This window comes from Atractosteus spatula (genome assembly GCF_055471065.1).
Source record: "Atractosteus spatula isolate fAtrSpa1 chromosome 10 unlocalized genomic scaffold, fAtrSpa1.hap1 SUPER_10_unloc_1, whole genome shotgun sequence".
NCBI classification, from domain to species: Eukaryota; Metazoa; Chordata; class Actinopteri; order Semionotiformes; family Lepisosteidae; genus Atractosteus; species Atractosteus spatula.
In genome coordinates this window covers 3,213,736-3,234,157 of record NW_028296612.1, presented here as the reverse complement: position 1 = coordinate 3,234,157, position 20,422 = coordinate 3,213,736, and the positions used below count along the sequence as shown (strand labels likewise).

Here is a 20,422-nt window from a genome sequence, read left to right as displayed (position 1 = left end):
TACTGGAGTGTCCAGTCAGTGTGTCTGTATGAACCCCTCTCTCTCTCAGTGCAGTGTTCATGTACTGGAGTGTCCAGTCAGTGTGTGTGTATGAACCCCTCTCTCTCTCAGTGCAGTGTTCATGTACTGGAGTGTCCAGTCAGTGTGTCTGTATGAACCCCTCTCTCTCTCAGTGCAGTGTTCATGTACTGGAGTGTCCAGTCAGGGTGTCTGTATGAACTCCTCTCTCTCTCAGTGCAGTGTTCATGTACTGGAGTGTCCAGTCAGTGTGTCTGTATGATCCCCTCTCTCTCTCAATGCAGTGTTCATGTACTGGAGTCTCCAGTCAGTGTGTCTGTATGAACCCCTCTCCCTCTGTCGCCCCTCAGGAGTGCATTAAGCCAGTGTTGCCCCAGTCAGACGATGCCAGTCTGGGTGCCAGGCAGGTGCTGTACCAGTGTGTCCGACAGGGCCTGGCCCTCCTGTCTCCCTTCATGCCCTACCTCTCCGAGGAGCTGTGGCACAGGCTGCCCCCCCTCGCCCCCCAGCCGCCCAGCGTCTGCGTGGCCCCCTACCCGTGCACCGACACCCTGGTGAGCGCGAGTTCGTCTCCTGGGGGGGGGGGGGCGCTGTCAGACACTCCTGGAGCTCACAGTGTGCTCTGGTGTGTGAGGGAGGTGGGGGGGGGCGTGTCTTGTTGTGTCTGGGGGGCAGGTCCAGTTATGTGATGGGCGCGTGACCCCTTGCAAATGGGGTGTGTCCTCGTGACCTTAGGGGGCGTTTGTGAGACAGGTGTGTCCTGAAATGTCAGGGCATTAGGTTAGTGGAAGGGGCGTGTCTTGTGTGGTGGGGGTGTGTTTAGGCTCGTGGGAGGGGCGTGTCTTGTGTGGTGGGGGCAGGTTAAGGCTCGTGGGAGGGCCTTAACGAGCATTGTGTGTTGTGAGTGTGTTTAGGCTCGTGGGAGGGGCGTGTCTTGTGTGGTGGGGGTGTGTTTAGGCTCGTGGGAGGGGCGTGTCTTGTGTGGTGGGGGCAGGTTAAGGCTCGTGGGAGGGGGCGTGACGTGTGTGGTGGGGGCGGGTTTAGGCTCGTGGGAGGGGGCGTGTCTTGAGTAGTTGGGGGGGTCGAGTCCAGTCTGTCAGAGGGCATCTCGACTTGTGAGAGGAGACATGTCCACGCGCCTCATTCCCTCCCGCGTGGGAGTGGGCAGAGAATTGAATCCGAGTGGGTTGAGCCGTGTGAGATATACACCAGGAGGCGCTGAAGATTGGCTGGCTGATTTTTCAGTGCCAGCGCAAGAACGATCCCTATCGGATCGGGTGTGCCGAGTGACCTCGAGAGACCACCCCAACGGGGGAAGAAGCGTCTTCCCCCCCCAGGAGGAGCAACGGATGTCTGCCGAGAGTTCGGAGGCCTTCAGCCTCCGGGGCTCGGGAAGAGGGAAGGGGTGGAGTTAACGCGCAGCTGGTAGCGATTAAGAGGAAGACGATCACTTGCGCGGCCCTATACGGTTTCTCGCGTTAGGAATGTGTCTCTTCGCAGAGCCCAGCTGGCTCTCCAGGAGACACACAGGCAGGGGGAGAGAGAAGCTGGGGGTCAGAGCGCAGGGTCGGCCATTTACACAGCGCCCCTGGAGCAGCTGGGGTGAAGGGCCTCGCTCGGGGGCCCCTAACGGGAGTAGGATTCCTCTGCCGGCCGCGGGATATGAACCGGCGGACCCTTCCAGCGGGTCCTGAGCCGCAGAGCCGCCAGCTCCGACGAGAAGCGAGCTCGGAATGACCGGAGCCCTCCCTCCCTGTCTTTTCTCCCAGGACCACTGGCGCTTCCCGCAGGAGGAGGCCGACTTCCTGTTCGTACAGGAAGTGGTGCGCGTGGCCCGGTCCCTGCGCGCCCGGTACCAGCTCAGCAAGGCCCGGCCCGACAGTGAGTTTTCTGCCCCTCAGTTCAAAGACAGGCTGGTGGGTTAATGGGCTTCTGGGAAGACTGGCCCTGGTGTGAGTGTGTCTGTGTGTCAGTGTGGTGACGTGACTGTGTGTCCTTTCGCAATTTAGGTGCCGATTCAGTGGGTCAGTGAGTCAGTGTGTCACTGAGGTGACGTGACTGTGTGTCCTGTTGCAGTGTGGGTACTGTGTCAGTGTGTCACTGAGGTGACGTGACTGTGTGTCCTGTTACAGTGTGGGTCACTGAGTCAGTGTGTCACTGAGGTGACGTGACTGTGTGTCCTGTTGCAGTGTGGGTACTCTGTCAGTGTGTCACTGAGGTGACGTGACTGTGTGTCCTGTTGCAGTGTGGGTACTGTGTCAGTGTGTCACTGAGGTGACGTGACTGTGTGTCCTGTTGCAGTGTGGGTACTGTGTCAGTGTGTCACTGAGGTGACGTGACTGTGTGTCCTGTTGCAGTGTGGGTACTGTGTCAGTGTGTCACTGAGGTGATGTGACTGTGTGTCCTGTTGCAGTGTGGGAGCTGTGTCACTGTGTCACTGAGGTGACGTGACTGTGTGTCCTGTTGCAGTGTGGGTACTGTGTCAGTGTGTCACTGAGGTGACGTGACTGTGTGTCCTGTTGCAGTGTGGGTACTGTGTCAGTGTGTCACTGAGGTGACGTGACTGTGTGTCCTGTTACAGTGTGGGTCAGTGAGTCAGTGTGTCACTGAGGTGACGTGACTGTGTGTCCTGTTGCAGTGTGGGTACTGTGTCAGTGTGTCACTGAGGTGATGTGACTGTGTGTCCTGTTGCAGTGTGGGTCACTGAGTCAGTGTGTCACTGAGGTGACGTGACTGTGTGTCCTGTTACAGTGTGGGTCAGTGAGTCAGTGTGTCACTGAGGTGACGTGACTGTGTGTCCTGTTGCAGTGTGGGTACTGTGTCAGTGTGTCACTGAGGTGATGTGACTGTGTGTCCTGTTACAGTGTGGGTCAGTGAGTCAGTGTGTCACTGAGGTGACGTGACTGTGTGTCCTGTTGCAGTGTGGGTACTGTGTCAGTGTGTCACTGAGGTGACGTGACTGTGTGTCCTGTTGCAGTGTGGGTACTGTGTCAGTGTGTCACTGAGGTGATGTGACTGTGTGTCCTGTTGCAGTGTGGGAGCTGTGTCACTGTGTCACTGAGGTGACGTGACTGTGTGTCCTGTTGCAGTGTGGGTACTGTGTCAGTGTGTCACTGAGGTGACGTGACTCTGGGTCCTGTTGCAGCGTGGGAGCTGTGTCAGTGTGTCACTGAGGTGACGTGACTCTGGGTCCTGTTGCAGTGTGGGAGCTGTGTCAGTGTGTCACTGAGGTGACGTGACTCTGGGTCCTGTTGCAGTGTGGGAGCTGTGTCAGTGTGTCACTGAGGTGACGTGACTCTGGGTCCTGTTGCAGCGTGGGAGCTGTGTCAGTGTGTCACTGAGGTGACGTGACTGTGTGTCCTGTTGCAGTGTGGGTGCTGTGCTCGGACCCGGGCCTGTCCGCGGTGCTGCAGGAGTTCCTCTCTCCGGCACGGACCCTGTCGCGCGCCGGGGCGCTACACCTCCTGCAGCCAGCGGAGGGAGCCGCACCCCCACCCGGCTGCGCCGTGGGCGTGGTCGACGCCCGCTGTCAGGTGCACCTGCGCGTCCAGGTAACAGCCTCGGCCTCGGGTGCGAGCCCTAATCCCCCCAAACCCCCCCCCGCTGGGTGGTGACCGCGCGTCTCTGTCTCCCAGGGCAGCGTGGACGTGCCGCAGCAGAGCCTCTCCCTGTCTCAGCGGAGGGAGAAGGTGGCGGCTCGGCTGGAGGAGGCCCTCGGCCGGTCCCGGGTCCGAGAGTACGAGCAGAGGGTGCCCGAGAGAGTGAGGGAGGAGCAGGCCCGCAGGGTGAGGCTGGTGGAGACACCTGACGCCCAGACAGGGCGACGCGTGGACTGGATTCACACTGACCCGCTGACTCACTGACGCAGTGAACTACACACTGACGGGTACCGTGAATGACACAGTGACTCCCTGAACGTATTTTGGCATATGACACGCTGTGATTAATTAACACTGTTCTTGCTCACAGGCTGAGCTCTCACACGCTGGACAGGACACCAGTCCATCACAGGACACACACACACTCACACACCCTGGACAGGACACCAGTCCATCACAGGACACACACACACTCACACACCCTGGACAGGACACCAGTCCATCACAGGACACACACACACTCACACACCCTGGACAGGACACCAGTCCATCACAGACAAACACACTCACACACCCTGGACAGGACACCAGTCCCTCACAGGACACACACACACACTCACACACCCTGGACAGGACACCAGTCCATCACAGGACACACACACACACTCACACACCCTGGACAGGACACCAGTCCCTCACAGGACACACACACACACTCACACACCCTGGACAGGACACCAGTCCATCACAGGACACACACACACACTCACACACCCTGGACAGGACACCAGTCCATCACAGGACACACACACACTCACACACCCTGGACAGGACACCAGTCCATCACAGGACACACACACACTCACACACCCTGGACAGGACACCAGTCCATCACAGGACACACACACACACTCACAAACCCTGGACAGGACACCAGTCCATCACAGGACACACACACACTCACACACCCTGGACAGGACACCAGTCCATCACAGGACACACACACACACTCACACACCCTGGACAGGACACCAGTCCATCACAGGCCTGCTCAGCCCGGGGGTGAAATGCTCCTTTTAACCCAGCCCACGACTCTCCTCCACAGGTGTCCGCGCTGCGAGTGGAGCTGCAGAGCATCGACGACCAGCTGGCAGTGCTGCGGCGCACCCAGACAGAGACGTAAAGGAAAACTTTACGAGACGGCCGAGGGCCTGGTTGCAGTACCCGGGTCCGACCGCCGGGCGGCGACAGAGGGGCGGCGAGAGAAATTCTCCCCGGTGGCGGCTGCGATACCTCGGCAGTCCACAAGAGGGAGACAGAGACTAGGGAATGGGGGGGGGGGGGTGCGCTTTTCACAACAAGTGACCCTTCAGCTGATCAGCGACCCTCATCTTGAAGGCCGGAGGATCTCTCTTGACTCCTGAGGGGGTCAGGCAGGGTGTGTGTGCGCCTCCCTGGCGATGTGGCGGATTGAGGATGAGTCCTCCGTCCAAACGCCCCGTTTCGGTTCGAAACCTGTTTTCCTATAACGTCTTTAAGGGCCTCCTCCTGTGCAGAAGGGCGATTTTACATCGGAAGATACTGATCTGAACTGGAAGTCCCTTCGAACTAAGGTCTGTTTGTTGTCCTCCCAGCATCCTGTACTGGTACCTGAAAATAAAAAAATCCACAAACCCGTATGAGTTTGGGCGCTCCCCGGGAGGGCGCAGACGGCACTGCAGGAGGGGCCCCGCGTTCTGGGAGGGGCTCCGGTCGCCCCCCCCGTTAAGACCGTAACGAGCCGCGGTTCAGACTGGGGCTGGAGTGGAAACGTGCAGAGTACCGGGGCCCGGAGATGGGCCGCCCAGAGCTAAACCGGTTCTTCTGGCGTGGAGAGCCCAGGTGTGGGAAAGTCCAGTGAGATCGAGGACCTTAAATAGACAGTGTCCATTCGGCCGCTTGGTAGGGAGTAGGTAATTGATTCATGGAACTCACCCAGCTGTGGCTGGAGAGAGGAGCCAGGATATCGGCTTCAACTACACGGCTAGACAGCTTGTTCCCCACCCCCACCGCCCTCTGTGTAGAGTAGAGCCTCCTGTCCTGACTGGAGGAGCTCACCCAGCTGTGTCTGGAGAGAGGAGCCAGGGTATCGGCTTCCACCACAGGGCTGGGCAGCTTGTTCCCCACCCCCACCCCACTCTGTGTACAGAAGAGCCTCCTGTCCTGACTGGAGGAGCTCACCCAGCTGTGTCTGGAGAGAAGCCAGGGTATCGGCTTCAACCACAGGGCTGGGCGGCCTGTTCCCCACCCCCACCCCCCTCTGTGTACAGAAGAGCCTCCTGTCCTGACTGGAGGAGCTCACCCAGCTGTGTCTGGAGAGAGGAGCCAGGGTATCGGCTTCCACCACAGGGCTGGGCAGCTTGTTCCCCACCCCCACCCCCCTCTGTGTACAGTAGAGCCTCCTGTCCTGACTGGAGGAGCTCACCCAGCTGTGTCTGGAGAGAAGCCAGGGTATCGGCTTCAACCACAGGGCTGGGCAGCTTGTTCCCCACAACCACCCCCCTCTGTGTATGGTCGCACGTCTCTGTGATGTTCGGCTCCAGTCCTCTGGCTTGTGTTGTTGGGAACAAGCTGGGCTTTGCCAGGCTGATGGCGCCGATAACGCACTTCGTGGAGTTGCAATCACAACAAAGGAGCAGCCTTTTCTCCCGTTACAATGTTAAACGTGAAGTCCCTTAACTCGTTACTGAGGATTCAAATGGCGTCGTATCTAACTTACGTAATAAAATGTTTTATTTTGTAATCGATGTGAAAATCAAGCTCCCAGCCGGAGCAGCTCTGTGTGCTGCTGAGGAGGCGGGGGGGGGGGCGTGTCCGAGTCCCTGCTCCTGTCCCCGCCTCCTCTGCCATCGCCCAATCACAGCAGGCCAACTCCCCCCTCGGCTGCTCTGACGCGCCGCGCTACAGTTGCTAGGGGAGATGCTCAGGGGCCGGGGGGTTGCTGGGAGGAAGCGCTGGGGCCGCGGCGGGGGCGGGACTTCCCGTTCCAGGCAGTCCGGAAGTGGTGCTGTGGCGGAGAGGAGAGAGTGTGTGTGTGTGTTGTGTGTGCGAGCGAGCGAGCGAGCCTGGGCGGCTGTGGAGTTCTGCTCTTTTTTTTTTTTCCCCTCCCCTCTCCACCCTCCCCTCCCGCTCCGGTTCGCCTCTGTGGCCAAAACCGGAGAGGGCAAGAGACGGTCGCCCACAGGGGGCCGGCGAGGAGAGCCCGGGAGGATAAAGACGTTCCCTCTTAGCCGTCGGGTCGCAGTTGGATGTTTTTTTTTTTTCTGCCGGGGAGTCAATGGCGGATCCCCGGTAGCCGTCGGGAAGCCGGAGAGAGCGGGAGACAGGACGGGGAGCAGGCGGCGATGAGGTGGTGCTGACACGCGGGTAGCGAACCGGAGAGTTGGACAGCGGAGACGGCGCTCGGACAGCAGCAGTGCGTCCCAGGTGCGATCGCTCGGTTCCGTGCAGCTCGGCGAGTTCGGGGCGGATCGGGGCGGTGAGGTCCCGGACAGCAGGGACACGGGTGCGGAGTTTGCTGCATGTAAGGGGTGTGTGGTCACCGTGTGTGATACCCGGTGTACAGACACTGTAGAGACTCGCCTGTCCAGACTCTTACTGGACACACTGGACACACTCACCTGTCCGGACTCTTACTGGAGACGCTGTACACACTCACCTGTCCAGACTCTGACTGGACACACTCACTTGTCCAGACTCCTACTGGACACACTGTACACACTCACCTGTCCAGACTCTGACTGGACACGCTGTACACACTCACCTGTCCAGACTCTCACTGGACACGCTGTACACACTCACCTGTCCAGACTCTTACTGGACACACTGGACACACTCGCCTGTCCGGTCATATTGGAGAAGCTGTTCAGTCTGGACACCAGGTGTCTATGTACAGGTATGAGTGTAGTGTCTCTAGTGCTGTTTTTTGTGTTGCCTCAGGCTTTGTTCTGACTTTACAATGCAAATATTGACCCGGTCACGGATCACTGATCGTACCACACCTGTTCTGGCACTCTGACGCACGCACGCACACACACTCCTACACACACCTCAACCCTTTCTGATACTGCTACACTCATTCTGACGAACTCTCACTCCAGCATGCTCCGAGTCACACACACACTCTCTCCAACACACTATTATACACACTGTCACACTATCGTCTCACAAACACACACACACACCCAACACACTCTTTCGCAGTAACGCAGACACACACACGCAGGGTCCCATCGACTATACGATTTTTCCCACCCGTCTCAGTTTTCTCGTTCTTGTGTTCTCAAGAAGGGAACTTCTCGTGTTCCTTTTCTCATTTACCTGTTTGGAGAGAACTGGTTTATCCTGTCTGTCCTGTCTATACAGCACAGGAGCTGGACTGAGTGTCTCTCCAGTCCTGTACAGATCTGAGGAGGAGGAGTGTGAGGGTGAAGCTGGAGGTGATCAGACTGAGTGTCTCTCCAGTCCTGTACAGATCTGAGGAGGAGGAGTGTGAGGGTGAGGCTGGAGGTGATCAGACTGAGTGTCTCTCCAGTCCTGTACAGATCTGAGGAGGAGGAGTGTGAGGGTGAAGCTGGAGGTGATCAGACTGAGTGTCTCTCCAGTCCTGTACAGATCTGAGGAGGAGGAGTGTGAGGGTGAAGCTGGAGGTGATCAGACTGAGTGTCTCTCCAGTCCTGTCCAGATCTGAGGAGGAGGAGTGTGAGGGTGAAGCTGGAGGTGATCAGACTGAGTGTCCCTCCAGTCCTATACAGATCTGAGGAGGAGGAGTGTGAGGGTGAAGCTGGAGGTGATCAGACTGAGTGTCTCTCCAGTCCTGTACAGATCTGAGGAGGAGGAGTGTGAGGGTGAGGCTGGAGGTGATCAGACTGAGTGTCTCTCCAGTCCTGTACAGATCTGAGGAGGAGGAGTGTGAGGGTGAGGCTGGAGGTGATCAGACTGAGTGTCTCTCCAGTCCTGTACAGATCTGAGGAGGAGGAGTGTGAGGGTGAAGCTGGAGGTGATCAGACTGAGTGTCTCTCCAGTCCTGTACAGATCTGAGGAGGAGGAGTGTGAGGGTGAAGCTGGAGGTGATCAGACTGAGTGTCTCTCCAGTCCTGTAGAGATCTGAGGAGGAGGAGTGTGAGGGTGAAGCTGGAGGTGATCAGACTGAGTGTCTCTCCAGTCCTGTACAGATCTGAGGAGGAGGAGGAGGAGTGTGAGGGTGAGGTTGCAGTTGAGAAGGACAGAGTTTGAGGTTTTTCTGCAGCTGTTGCACTCGGTTTCAGACTTCTTGCACGTCTTGAAACGCCGCGGGATGTTTCTGATCTTGGCGCGGTAGGGTTTTTTCGGTGAAACCGCAAGTGTTTCCAAGCCGTTAAAAGGAACACCTGCTTCTGCCTGACGTGCACGATGAGATGCGGTGCCCTGCACGAGTCGGTTTTACAGCCCGCGGAGCTGGAAAGTTTCCCTTAAAAACTGCGTTTGAACCCGTCTGTGTTCCCACCGTTTCGTGCTTTAAACCCCCTGCGGTCCAGACAGAGAGCTGGGTGTGCTCTGACCAGCTGGTCCCATGGAGACTCGTTTCCCTGCCCGGAAAGCTGCAGTTCCTGATCATTACCACCCCAGTGAGACTCGGGGCGCCTTATGAGGGGAGGTGGTGTGACTCTGTACACCCTGTTCACACACTTGTATAAGTCTGGTGTGACTCCACACTTCTTACTTTTATAAGGGGATCTGGTGTGACTCTCTTTACATCTTGTTTTATAAAGGGATCTGGTGTGACTCTCTTTACATCTTGTTTTATAAGGGGATCTGGTGTGACTCTCTTTACATCTTGTTTTATAAGGGGATCTGGTGTGACTCTCTTTACACACTGTTCACACTGGGGAATCTGGTGTGACTCTCTTTACACACTGTTGTATAACGGGAGTCTGATGTGACTCTCTTCACACACTGTTCACACTGGGGAATCTGGTGTGACTCTCTTTACACACTGTTCACACTGGGGAATCTGGTGTGACTCTCTTTACACACTGTTCACACTGGGGAATCTGGTGTGACTCTCTTTACACACTGCTTGATAACGGGAATCTGATGTGACTCTCTTTACACACTGTTCACACTGGGGAATCTGGTGTGACTCTCTTTACACACTGTTCACACTGGGGAATCTGGTGTGACTCTCTTTACACACTGTTCACACTGGGGAATCTGGTGTGACTCTCTTTGCACACTGCTGTATAACAGGAATCTGGTGTGACTCTCTTTACACACTGTTCACACTGGGGAATCTGGTGTGACTCTCTTTACACACTGCTTGATAAGGGGAATCTGGTGTGACTCTCTGCCTGAAGACTGTTTTGCGAGGGAATCTGGTGCCGCTGTCTAGACACGCGTCCCGCAGGTTTCCAGGGGGAAACTGGTGTGACTCTCCTTTTGTAGTTCACGTGTGTTTATAGAGGTTATCCGGTGTGACTCCCCTCACGCTGCGCGTGCTGTTGGACGCCGGAATCGGGTGTGACTCTTTACCCGCAGGTCACAGGCACTCAGAGGGCTGTCTGTTGCCCCTGCCCCTGTAAACTCTTCTCCTGGGCACCTTGCGTGACTTCCCACAAGCGGTTAACAGAGTTTGGGAAGGTATTTTCTGTCGCGCGCACTTTGACCTCCTTTTCCTCTGCGGTAGCCTACTGAGCGCTGACACGTTTCCGAAAGTGAGGGAGAGGGAGGAGGAGGAGGAGTAATACAATCCTGCAGGGGTTTTCTGTGAGAGGCATTCCCTCGGTCTGGCTGCGCTGGAGTCTCTCTCTGCCTCTCTCTGTTTTCGTCTCCGTCTCCCTCTCTCCCCCTCGCGCGCGCGGGCGGGCCGCGCCGTTCCCCTGCGTGGAAGAAGGTGTCTCCTCTCCCTCGGCCGTCTCGCTGTAAGAACAGAGCCTGAAGTTCTTTCCTTTCGTCTGGTTTTCTGCGAAGTGTTCCGGCAGCTCGTTTCCTGGCTCGGTGTGCCTGTCCGCGCGCGCGTGCTGTGAGTGTGTGTGAGTGTGTACAAGAGTGTGTGAGTGTGTACAAGAGTGTGTGAGTGTGTACAAGAGTGTGTGAGTGTGTGAGAGAGTGTGTACAAGAGTGTGTGAGGCGCTCCGGTTTGGAGTCCTGGCTTGCCGGGTTGTTGGGAGGTGTGTTTTCCCAGCTCTCCTCCGATCCCTGCTCCGGGGTCAGGGACAGCTGGGGGTCACGCTCTGGTCTTGGGGTGCAGGGAGGCAGGGGTGCTGGGGCGTAACAGCTCCGTCAGAGCCTTCGCTTCTCCCCTCCCCCTATGCGTTTTACTGCGTTATCTGTCTCCCTCCTGTCTCTCACCCCTGCCTGCTGTGTCTCCTCCTGGCTCTCACCCCTGCCTGCTGTGTCTCCTCCTGGCTCTCACCCCTGCCTGCTGTGTCTCCTCCTGGCTCTCACCCCTGTCTGCTGTGTCTCCTCCTGTCTCTCACCCCTGCCTGCTGTGTCTCTCTCCTGTCTCTCACCCGTTTGCTGTGTTTCTCCTGTCTCTCACCCCTGTCTGCTGTGTTTCTCCTGTCTCTCACCCCTGTCTGCTGTGATTCTCTCCTGTCTCTCACCCCTGTCTGCTGTGATTCTCTCCTGTCTCTCACCCCTGTCTGCTGTGTCTCCTCCTGTCTCTCACCCCTGTCTGCTGTGTCTCTCTCCTGTCTCTCACCCCTGCCTGCTGTGTCTCTCTCCTGTCTCTCACCCCTGCCTGCTGTGTCTCTCTCCTGTCTCTCACCCCTGTCTGCTGTGTCTCTCTCCTGTCTCTCACCCCTGTCTGCTGTGTCTCCTCCTGTCTCTCACCCCTGCCTGCTGTGTCTCTCTCTTGTCTCTCACCCCTGCCTGCTGTGTCTCTCTCTTGTCTCTCACCCCTGCCTGCTGTGTCTCCTCCTGTCTCTCACCCCTGCCTCCTGTGTCTCTCCTGTCTCTCACCCCTGCCTGCTGTGTCTCCTCCTGTCTCCCTGTCTCTGTCACCTCCTGTCTCTCTGCTGTCTCTCCCTAATCCTGTGTATTTTCCTGTCTCTCTCTCTCTCTCTCCACCCCTGACCCCTGTCTCCTGTGTCTTTCCCGTCTTTCTCTCCAAGCCCTGTCTCTCCCTCCCTCTCTGCCTGGTCTCTCTCTCTCTCTCTCTTGGTTGTTTGTTGTAGAACATGTGTTTTAGATAAGGGTAATGATCAGGCGGCTGGGAACTGTGGCCGCCCGGCTGCGCTGGGTTCTGGTGGAGGTGTCGGATGAGCTCCGGGCGCTGTACTGGAACAAGCTGTCAGAGGAGGGGGAGACGCACACCCTTGGGGGCACCGGCACCCCCTGCTGGGCGCCGCCGGCTCTTTCCCCCTGAGCGCCCGGGACAGCTCGGGCTTGTGCAGAGGATCGTCTCCCCCCGCACGGCTGAGAGGCTTGTGGTCTGAGCCTGTCTGAGCTGCGCGGCTGAGACCTGTCCTATCCTGTCCTGTCCCCTCTCTGTGTGCGTCTGTGTGTCTCTGCCTCTCTGTGTGTGTCTGTGTGTCTCTGCCTCTCTGTGTGTGTCTGTGTGTCTCTGCCTCTCTGCGTGCGCGTCTGTGTGCGTCTCTGCCTCTCTGTGTGCGTCTCTGCCTCTCTGTGTGCGTCTCTGCCTCTCTGTGTGTGCGTCTGTGTGCGTCTCTGCCTCTCTGCGTGTCTCTCTGCGTGTCTCTCTGCGTGTCTGTCCCTCTGTCCCTCTGTGTGCGTCTGTGTCTCTCTCTCTCCCCGATTCAGAGCTTGAAGGGTATGATCAGTTTTGCCACAGCAGAGACAGTTAACAATTATCCAGTGACAGACATTACAACATTACAGAGCCAGCACGTTCTCTGCGTTTGCGTGTGTGTGTGTAACACAACGTCGACAGACAGTGACATCTCAGACCTGTTCTCTCTCTCTCTCTGTCTCTCGCAGGTTCATGGCTGTAGGTTAAGGAGCAGCCAGACCAGGCCTCCCTCTCTCTCCCTCCTCCCCCTCCCCTCTGTCTCCCCCCCTCCCCCTTTCCTCTCCCCCCTCCCCTGCGTGTTTCTCCCCCGCCCCCCCCTCCCTCTGGCGGCTCCCTCCCCTCGGCCATGGTGCGCAAGAAAGGCTCTCTGATCCTGTGCGGCGCCCTGCTCTTCGTCGCCTGGAACGCCCTGCTGCTGCTCTTCCTGTGGGGGCGCCCCCCGCTGGGCGGGCTGGGGGCGGACCGGGGCGGGGCCGAGCCCGGCGAGGGCGGGGCCGGGGGCGGGGCCGGGGGCCTGGCCGGGGAGGTGGTGCGGCTGGCCGAGGAGGTGGAGAAGGAGCTGGAGACCCAGAAGCACCTGCTGCAGCAGATCCAGAGCCACCGGGCCCTGTGGGACCGCCGGGCCGGGGAGAGGAAGGGCGAGGGGCGGGCGGCGGCGGGCGAGGGCGGGGGCCCCGCCCCCTCCGCGGCCCCCGCCGCCACGCCGGGCCCGGCCGTGATCCCGGTGCTGGTCATCGCCTGCGACCGGCCCACGGTCAGGCGCTGCCTGGACAAGCTGCTGGAGTACCGGACCTCCGCCGAGCTGCACCCCATCATCGTCAGCCAGGACTGCGGCCACGCCGAGACGGCCCGGGTCATCGCCTCCTACGGCGACCGGGTGGCCCACCTGCGCCAGCCCGACCTCTCCGACCCGCCCGTGCGGCCCGAGCACCGCAAGTTCCAGGGCTACTACAGGATCGCCCGGCACTATCGCTGGGCGCTGGGCCAGGTCTTCGACACCCTGGGGCACAGCGCCGCCATCGTGGTGGAGGACGACCTGGAGGTGAGGGGCTGGGGGGGGGGTGGGGTGGGCGACCTGTACACAGAGGGTGGTGGGGGTGTGGAACAAGCTGGCCCAGCCGTGTGGTTGAGCTCCTCTGGTGAGGACAGGAGGCTCTTCTGTACACAGAGGGTGGTGGGGGTGGGGAACAAGCTGTCCAGCCCGTGTGGTTGAAGCCGATACCCTGGCTTCTCTCCAGACACAGCTGGGTGAGCTCCTCCAGTCAGGACAGGAGGCTCTTCTGTACACAGAGGGGGGTGGGGGTGGGGAACAAGCTGTCCAGCCCGTGTGGTTGAAGCCGATACCCCGGCTCCTCTCCAGACGCAGCTGGGGGAGATCCTCAGATCAGTTAAATTCTAGTTACCAAATGCCCCCCCCGTCTCCAGTGAAGGCGTTCAGGACGGTGTGCGGAGCGCTCGTGTCATCTAATCCCGGCAGTGCTGAGCAGGCTTGTTTCCCTCAGATTAGCTCTCCAGCGACCGACCGGATTACACCAATCAGATTACTCAGGACAGGGAGAGAGAGGGAGGAGACGGATGTCCCCTTCATCGGTGTGTCTGCATTCACCCCCTCTCCCTCACTCGGGGCAGTGTTAATGTGCTGTAGGGCCCGGGGGGGGCGCTCTCCCCCCCCCACCCCCGGTCTTGACCCATCACGGCCTCCTAATCACCCCCCTCTCTGAACTGGCTCCATCCCTCTGCTCTCCTCCCCACTGAGAGCTGCTGTGTGCTGAGCGGACTGGAGCATCATCCAGGTGGGGGCTGCACACTGGGGGGGGGGGGTGGAGGAGGGGATCCCCCTGACCTGGGAAGAGCTCTGAGGGGAGGGTCCAGCAAGGCGCTATACAAGAGTAAGCCGCAGTAATGATGACAGCAGTACTAATCCCGTCCCCCCCTCTCTCTCTCTCTCTCTCTCTCTCCCCCCCGCAGGTGGCCCCCGACTTCTTCGAGTACTTCCGCGCCCTGTACCCCCTGCTGCAGCAGGACCCCTCGCTGTGGTGCGTGTCGGCCTGGAACGACAACGGCCGGGCGGGGCTGGTGGACGCGGGCGCCCCCGAGCTGCTGCACCGCACCGACTTCTTCCCGGGGCTGGGCTGGCTGCTGCGGCGCCAGCTGTGGGCCGAGCTGGCGCCCAAGTGGCCCGCCGCCTTCTGGGACGACTGGATGCGGCGCCCCGAGCAGCGCCGGGGCCGGGCCTGCGTGCGCCCCGAGGTGTCGCGCACCCTGACCTTCGGGCGGCGGGGGGTCAGCCTGGGCCAGTTCTTCGACCAGTACCTGCGCGACATCCAGCTCAACGCCCGCTACGTGCCCTTCGGCCGGCTGGACCTGGCCTACCTGCGGCAGGAGGAGTACGACCGGACGTTCGAGCGGCGGGTCTACGGCGCCCCGCTGGCGCGGGCCGAGGAGCTGCAGGCGGGCCGGCCCCCGGGACCCGGGCCCTTCCGGGTTCAGTACGCCACCCACGCCGGCTTCAAGGCTCTGGCCAAGGCCCTGGGCGTCATGGACGACCTCAAGTCCGGCGTGCCGCGGGCCGGCTACCGCGGCGTGGTCAGCTTCCTGCACCGCGGACGCCGCGTCTACCTGGCGCCCCCGCCGGGCTGGAGCGGGTACGACACCACCTGGAGCTAGCCCCCCCCCCGGCCCTGGAGGTGAGGGGGCTCCCAGATGGACCAGAGGACCGCTGGTCCGCGGGGGGGCTGGGACGAGGCAGGTGGGGACGCCTCCCCCCTCCCCCCCCTCACCCCATCGGGGGACCCCCCCCAGCCTGCCGGCGCCCCAGGAGAGAGACAGACTGGGCCGCAGGGGGGCCTCGGAGCTCTTAACGAGCTCGTTAAGGAGCTGCAGAGCGCCGTCGGACCCTAAACCACAAACCCCCCCCCCCCCCCCCCACAGCGCACAGCGCCGCGCCCGGTTGACAGGGGGCGCCGTGGAGCTCTCCCACCCACCCGTGGGTCTGCTTTTGTTTTGGGGGTGTAGGGGGCCCCCCCGAACTCAAAGATCTGAGATTTTAACGAGTTGTTTATATACACACACACACATATATATATATTAATATTTCGCTACTGTTTTAATTTTCCACTTGATGTTAAAGGAGGGTGATGGGGGTGGGGGGGTGATGAAGATGAAGATGACCGAATGATTCCACATCATAATCATCATCGGCGCGTTTGAAGCCAGAGATTTCCAGCAAATAACTAATTGATTATAATCCCAGTGAAGAACTAATCCAGCTCCCAGTCCAGTCCAGCCTGGAGAGTCTCAGACAGCTCTGTCAGTGTCACTGGAGTCTGATTATAATCCCAGTGAATCAATAATCCAGCTCCCAGTCCAGTCAGTCCAGTCCAGCCTGGAGAGTCTCAGACAGCTCTGTCAGTGTCACTGGGAGTCTGATTATAATCCCAGTGAAGAACTAATCCAGCTCCCAGTCCAGTCAGTCCAGTCCAGCCTGGAGAGTCTCAGACTGCTCTGTCAGTGTCACTGGAGTCTGATTATAATCCCAGTGAATCAATAATCCAGCTCCCAGTCCAGTCAGTCTAGTCCAGCCTGGGGAGTCTCAGACTGCTCTGTCAGTGTCACTGGAGTCTGATTATAATCCCAGTGAAGAACTAATCCAGCTCCCAGTCCAGTCAGTCCAGTCCAGCCTGGGGAGTCTCAGACTGCTCTGTCAGTGTCACTGGAGTCTGATTATAATCCCAGTGAAGAACTAATCCAGCTCCCAGTCCAGCCTGGAGAGTCTCAGACTGCTGTCAGTGTCACTGGAGTCTGATTATAATCCCAGTGGATCACTAGTCCAGCTCCCAGTCCGGTCAGCTGCGTTGGTGTGGATCTGGACCTCTGACCAGTAGGGTCTGGATTAGTCTCCACAGGAAACCAATGATTGTCGTGTTTTTTCCCTCTCGTTTCCACTGCTGGGTTTGATTCTGCCGATATATTTGTATTTTGATATAAATATATTAATACCGTGTGGGTTAGGAGGTCGTGAGGGGGGGATGTCGGCGATATGTAGGAATATTAAAAGTCTATATTAATTTTTAATCGATTTCCTTTTTGGGGGGGTTTGGTTTGGCCCCGGATCTCCGGATCGTTTGTTTTGAATTTCGTGGCTGTTTCCCCGCAGGGGGGGGGGGGGGCGAGTGGGGGTCCCCCCCCCCCCGGGGAGCCCCTCAGCCCTGCCTGGAGTGTCTGTTAATGGGCCGGGAATAAAGAGGCTTGTCCTGATGACGGCCGCGGTGTCCTCTCTTCGTCCGGCGCTGCTCGCACCCGGGACCGTCTCTTCGTCCGGCCAGGGGGTCACCTCCCAGCAAGCAGCTGGACTCCTGGAGCTCTGGGGGGAGGAGGGGGGACTGGCCGGCTGCAGCCCGGGGCTGTGGGGGTGGTGGTGGGGCAGTTGGGGCTCACTGTCCGCAGGGGCGCTGACCGGCGGGGGTTCGGGGGTCTCTCCCTGGAGCTCTGCCTCCTCCAGGACAAGGGACGGGCCTGCAGGGGGCGCTGTGCTGGCTCAGGGGCCCGGGAGGGGACAGACGGAGGCCCCAGGCCTGGAGGGGGCGCTGTGTGGGCTGGAGGAGGGACAGGGAGGGGACAGACGGAGTCCCCAGGCCTGCAGGGGGCGCTGTGCGGGCTGGAGGAGGGACAGGGAGGGGACAGACGGAGGCCTCAGGCCTGGAGGGGGCGCTGTGCTGGCTGGAGGAGGGACAGGGAGGGGACAGACGGAGGCCCCAGGCCTGCAGGGGGCGCTGTGTGGGCTGGAGGAGGGACAGGGAGGGGACAGACGGAGGCCTCAGGCCTGCAGGGGGCGCTGTGTGGGCTGGAGGAGGGACAGGGAGGGGACAGACGGAGGCCCCAGGCCTGCAGGGGGCGCTGTGTGGGCTGGAGGAGGGACAGGGAGGGGACAGACGGAGTCCCCAGGCCTGGAGGGGGCGCTGTGCTGGCTGGAGGAGAGACCAGGGGGGACAGACGGAGGCCCCGGCGATCTGTGGCAGACAGAAGTGTTGTCCGGCCGGGCGGGGGGGGGGGGAGCAGGCTTCACATGCAACAGCTCCGCGGCTCTGCTGGGGCTCAGCGGGAGCCACCCTGCTTCCTGGCCTGTTTCCTGTTTCCTGCCTGTGCCTCCTGCTGTTTCCGGAGGAGCAGAGTCCCTCCTCCTCCTCCTCCCCCCCCCCCCCCCCCGCCGCGGCCGCTGATGGGGCTTTCCAGCAGGAACCGCGGGCGCTGTGCCCGGCGAGAGCGGCCGAGAGCTCCCCCTGGCGGCCGCTGGGCGGAACGACCGCGACCGCCGCCGGGCGCTCCTTCAGGAGCAGCGCCTCATCCACACGTGTAGCAATGTCGCCGCCAAGTGGCCGCGCTGCGGAACGTCACCTTCTAACGGGGCGTGTAATAATAAAGGCGAACTCCAGTTCAGCAGGTCATTCGGAGGGTCTTTCTTACCTTGTGCGCATCGTACCTGGGCACGCAGGTATCTATCTTAGATTTGAGTCCTGGAATATAAAACTGTAGCTCCTTTTCAACGAGCTGCGTTTCGAGTCGTTTTAATGTAACGAGTGACAGTACCGCGGCGATGGGGGCCCCAGGATGGCGAGAGAGAGAGAGAGAGAGACTCTAGGATTTCAGGGTCCAGCTGTCCAGTCGCGAGCTGGGCGCCTCACCTCCAGACTCTGTACACCCCCCCCTCCCCATGACACCCAGACGGCTGGAGGTGCTCCTGGACTCTGATGCTGGGCTGGGAGACCCCAGGAGCCCCACTCCCACTCCCACAGAGACACTGGGGCTCCGTGGCAAGAGCTCCTGACCCCCGACCCCTGACCCGTAGGGCTGGGGGGGTTCAAGTCCTGCTTGAGGTGACAGCCGTGTTCGCAGTTGAATTCTTACCTCGGTAAAAATCGAGGCGGGTGAGGTGGAGAGTGAAAAGGCTCTCTGCCCCTCGTGAGAAACGAGTTGAGTTTTCAGCCTGAGTCCTCCCCCACTGCAACACACTGATGAGGAAAGAGAGGGCCCCTCTGGGTGGGGGGTTAAGACTGAGGGCTGCCAGCGGCGCGGTTGTGGGTTCGAGTGCTGTGGTCTGTTTTCAGTTTAATTCCCACTGGGAGCGAGAGAGAGAGAGAGCTGAGCCGTGTCTTGTGGACCTCTACGGTGTAGGGGTTGGCGGTCTGCGCTGCTCGTCTGGTGGGGAGTTTGTTTTCGGTGGCGCGCTCACTTACAGTGACACGTGCTTTAAAGGAAGAGACCAGGTCGGTGTGGGGTGTGGCTGTGTAGCGCCGCGCAGTGTGTTGTGTAGCGCAGTGTGTGTTGTGGCTGTGTAGCGCACAGTGTGTGGTGTGGCTGTGTAGTGCAGTGTGGGGTGTAGCGCAGTGTGTCGTGTGGTTGTGTAGCACAGTGTGTGGTGTGGCTGTGTAGCGCCGCGCAGTGTGTGGTGTGGCTGTGTAGCGCAGTGTGTTGTGTAGCGCAGTGTGTGTTGTGGCTGTGTAGCGCACAGTGTGTGGTGTGGCTGTGTAGTGCAGTGTGGGGTGTAGCGCAGTGTGTCGTGTGGTTGTGTAGCACAGTGTGTGGTGTGGCTGTGTAGCGCCGCGCAGTGTGTGGTGTGGCTGTGTAGCGCAGTGTGTTGTGTAGCGCAGTGTGTGTTGTGGCTGTGTAGCGCACAGTGTGTGGTGTGGCTGTGTAGTGCAGTGTGGGGTGTAGCGCAGTGTGTCGTGTGGTTGTGTAGCGCAGTGTGAGGTGTGGCTGTGTAGCGCAGTGTGTTGTGTAGTGCAGTGTGTGGTGTGGCTGTGTAGCGCAGTGTGTTGTGTAGCGCAATGTGGGGTGTGGCTGTGTAGCGCACAGTGTGTGGTGTGGCTGTGTAGCGCAGTGTGGGGTGTGGCTGTGTAGTGCAGTGTGTTGTGTAGCGCAGTGTGTGGTGTGGCTGTGTAGCGCAGTGTGTTGTGTAGCGCAGTGTGTGGTGTGTTGTGTAGCGCAGTGTGGGGTGTGGCTGTGTAGCGCACAGTGTGTGGTGTGGTTGTGTAGCGCAGTGTGAGGTGTGGCTGTGTAGTGCAGTGTGTTGTGTAGCGCAGTGTGTGGTGTGGCTGTGTAGCGCAGTGTGTTGTGTAGCGCAGTGTGGGGTGAATGTGTGTTGAAGCCCTGCTGCGTGAGGTTTGTGGGCGAGTCTCATGACCAGTAACACAGAGATAAGTAAAGAGGCTGAGGCAGGAGCTCGTGTGGCTCTCGAGAGGACAGGGCTGAGCAGCACCGGGGGGCTGTGGGTTCGAATCCAGGTGGGGGCACCTGCACCTGGTTTTCAGTTAATTTCTTACCAACATTAACATGCTGATAAGTGAAGAGATGGCAGTCAAGTCTGTGTGGTCTGGTAGGGTGGAGGTGAAGGCTGTGGACTCCCAGCTGTCTGGTTGTGGGTTCAAACACAGGCTCAGTCCTGAGCCTTGTTTTTAAATAAATTCTTCCCAGCAGTAACACAGTGATAAGTACAGAGACTGGGCTTGTAGCTGCGGCTCTGTAGTGTGGAGGTTTAGGCTGGGGGCTCCCAGCTGCCTGGTTGTGGGTTCAAAACCCCACCCTCCCTCCTGGGCCTTGTTTTCTATTAATCTCTTACCAACAGTAATGCACTGATAAGTACAGAGATTGAGGCTCTGGGAGTGTGTGGCCCTGTAGTGTGCAGGTTAAGGCTCTAGACTCCCAGCTCTCTGGTTGTGGGTTCAAGTCCCACTGGAGTCCTGAGCCTTGTTTTCAAATTCTTGCCAGCAGTGACACATTGATAAGTACAGATAAGGGGCTGTTGAGGAGTGTGCCTCTCTAGGGTGGAGGTTAAGGCTGTAGGCTCCCAGTGGCCTGGTTGTGGGTTCAAGTCCGGAGTGTTGTTCTCAATTAATCTCTTACCAACAGTAATGCACTGATAATTAAAGAGATTGAGGCTTTGTGAGTGTGTGGCCCTGTAGTGTGGAGGTTAAGGCTGTGAGCTCAGAGCTCTCTGGTTGTGGGTTCAAGTCCTGAGTGTTGTTTTCTATTAATCTCT

General features: G+C 59.3%; 2 protein-coding genes across 5 annotated transcripts in view; both read left to right on the top strand.

Moving 5' to 3' along the window:
• vars2 (valyl-tRNA synthetase 2, mitochondrial) overlaps positions 1-5,290 on the top strand; it is a 29,006-nt gene extending 23,716 nt beyond the window's left edge. For 2 of the 3 annotated variants that reach the window (XM_088908221.1, XM_088908222.1), the window contains exons 26-30: positions 369-572; positions 1,788-1,899; positions 3,388-3,569; positions 3,654-3,803; positions 4,723-5,290. In XM_088908221.1, the coding sequence (XP_088764347.1) occupies positions 369-572; positions 1,788-1,899; positions 3,388-3,569; positions 3,654-3,803; positions 4,723-4,800 (726 nt within the window). In that variant the 3' untranslated portion in view covers positions 4,801-5,290. The remainder of the gene's footprint in view (positions 1-368; positions 573-1,787; positions 1,900-3,387; positions 3,570-3,653; positions 3,804-4,722) is intronic. The other variant, XM_088908223.1, reaches the window with a different exon arrangement.
• Positions 5,291-5,400: 110 nt separating this feature from the next.
• On the top strand, positions 5,401-16,461 carry mgat1b (alpha-1,3-mannosyl-glycoprotein 2-beta-N-acetylglucosaminyltransferase b). Of its 2 annotated transcripts, none has more exons than XM_088908236.1 (3): positions 5,401-7,082; positions 12,576-13,429; positions 14,356-16,461. In XM_088908236.1, the coding sequence occupies exons 2-3, from the start codon at positions 12,734-12,736 to the stop codon at positions 15,052-15,054; spliced, it is 1,395 nt and encodes a 464-aa protein (XP_088764362.1). In that variant the 5' UTR covers positions 5,401-7,082; positions 12,576-12,733; the 3' UTR covers positions 15,055-16,461. The 2 variants fall into 2 exon arrangements, with proteins under 2 accessions (XP_088764362.1, XP_088764365.1); XM_088908239.1 differs by lacking the exon at positions 5,401-7,082 and adding an exon at positions 10,138-10,555.
• The last annotated feature ends 3,961 nt before the right edge of the window (positions 16,462-20,422 follow it).

Excerpts from the sequence above, each read along its gene's own strand:
- mgat1b (XM_088908236.1), top strand. The coding sequence starts at position 12,734 with ATGGTGCGCAAGAAAGGCTCTCTGATCCTGTGCGGCGCCCTGCTCTTC. Across the intron at positions 13,430-14,355 it reads TGGTGGAGGACGACCTGGAG|GTGGCCCCCGACTTCTTCGA; the intron begins GTGAGGGGCTGG and ends TCCCCCCCGCAG.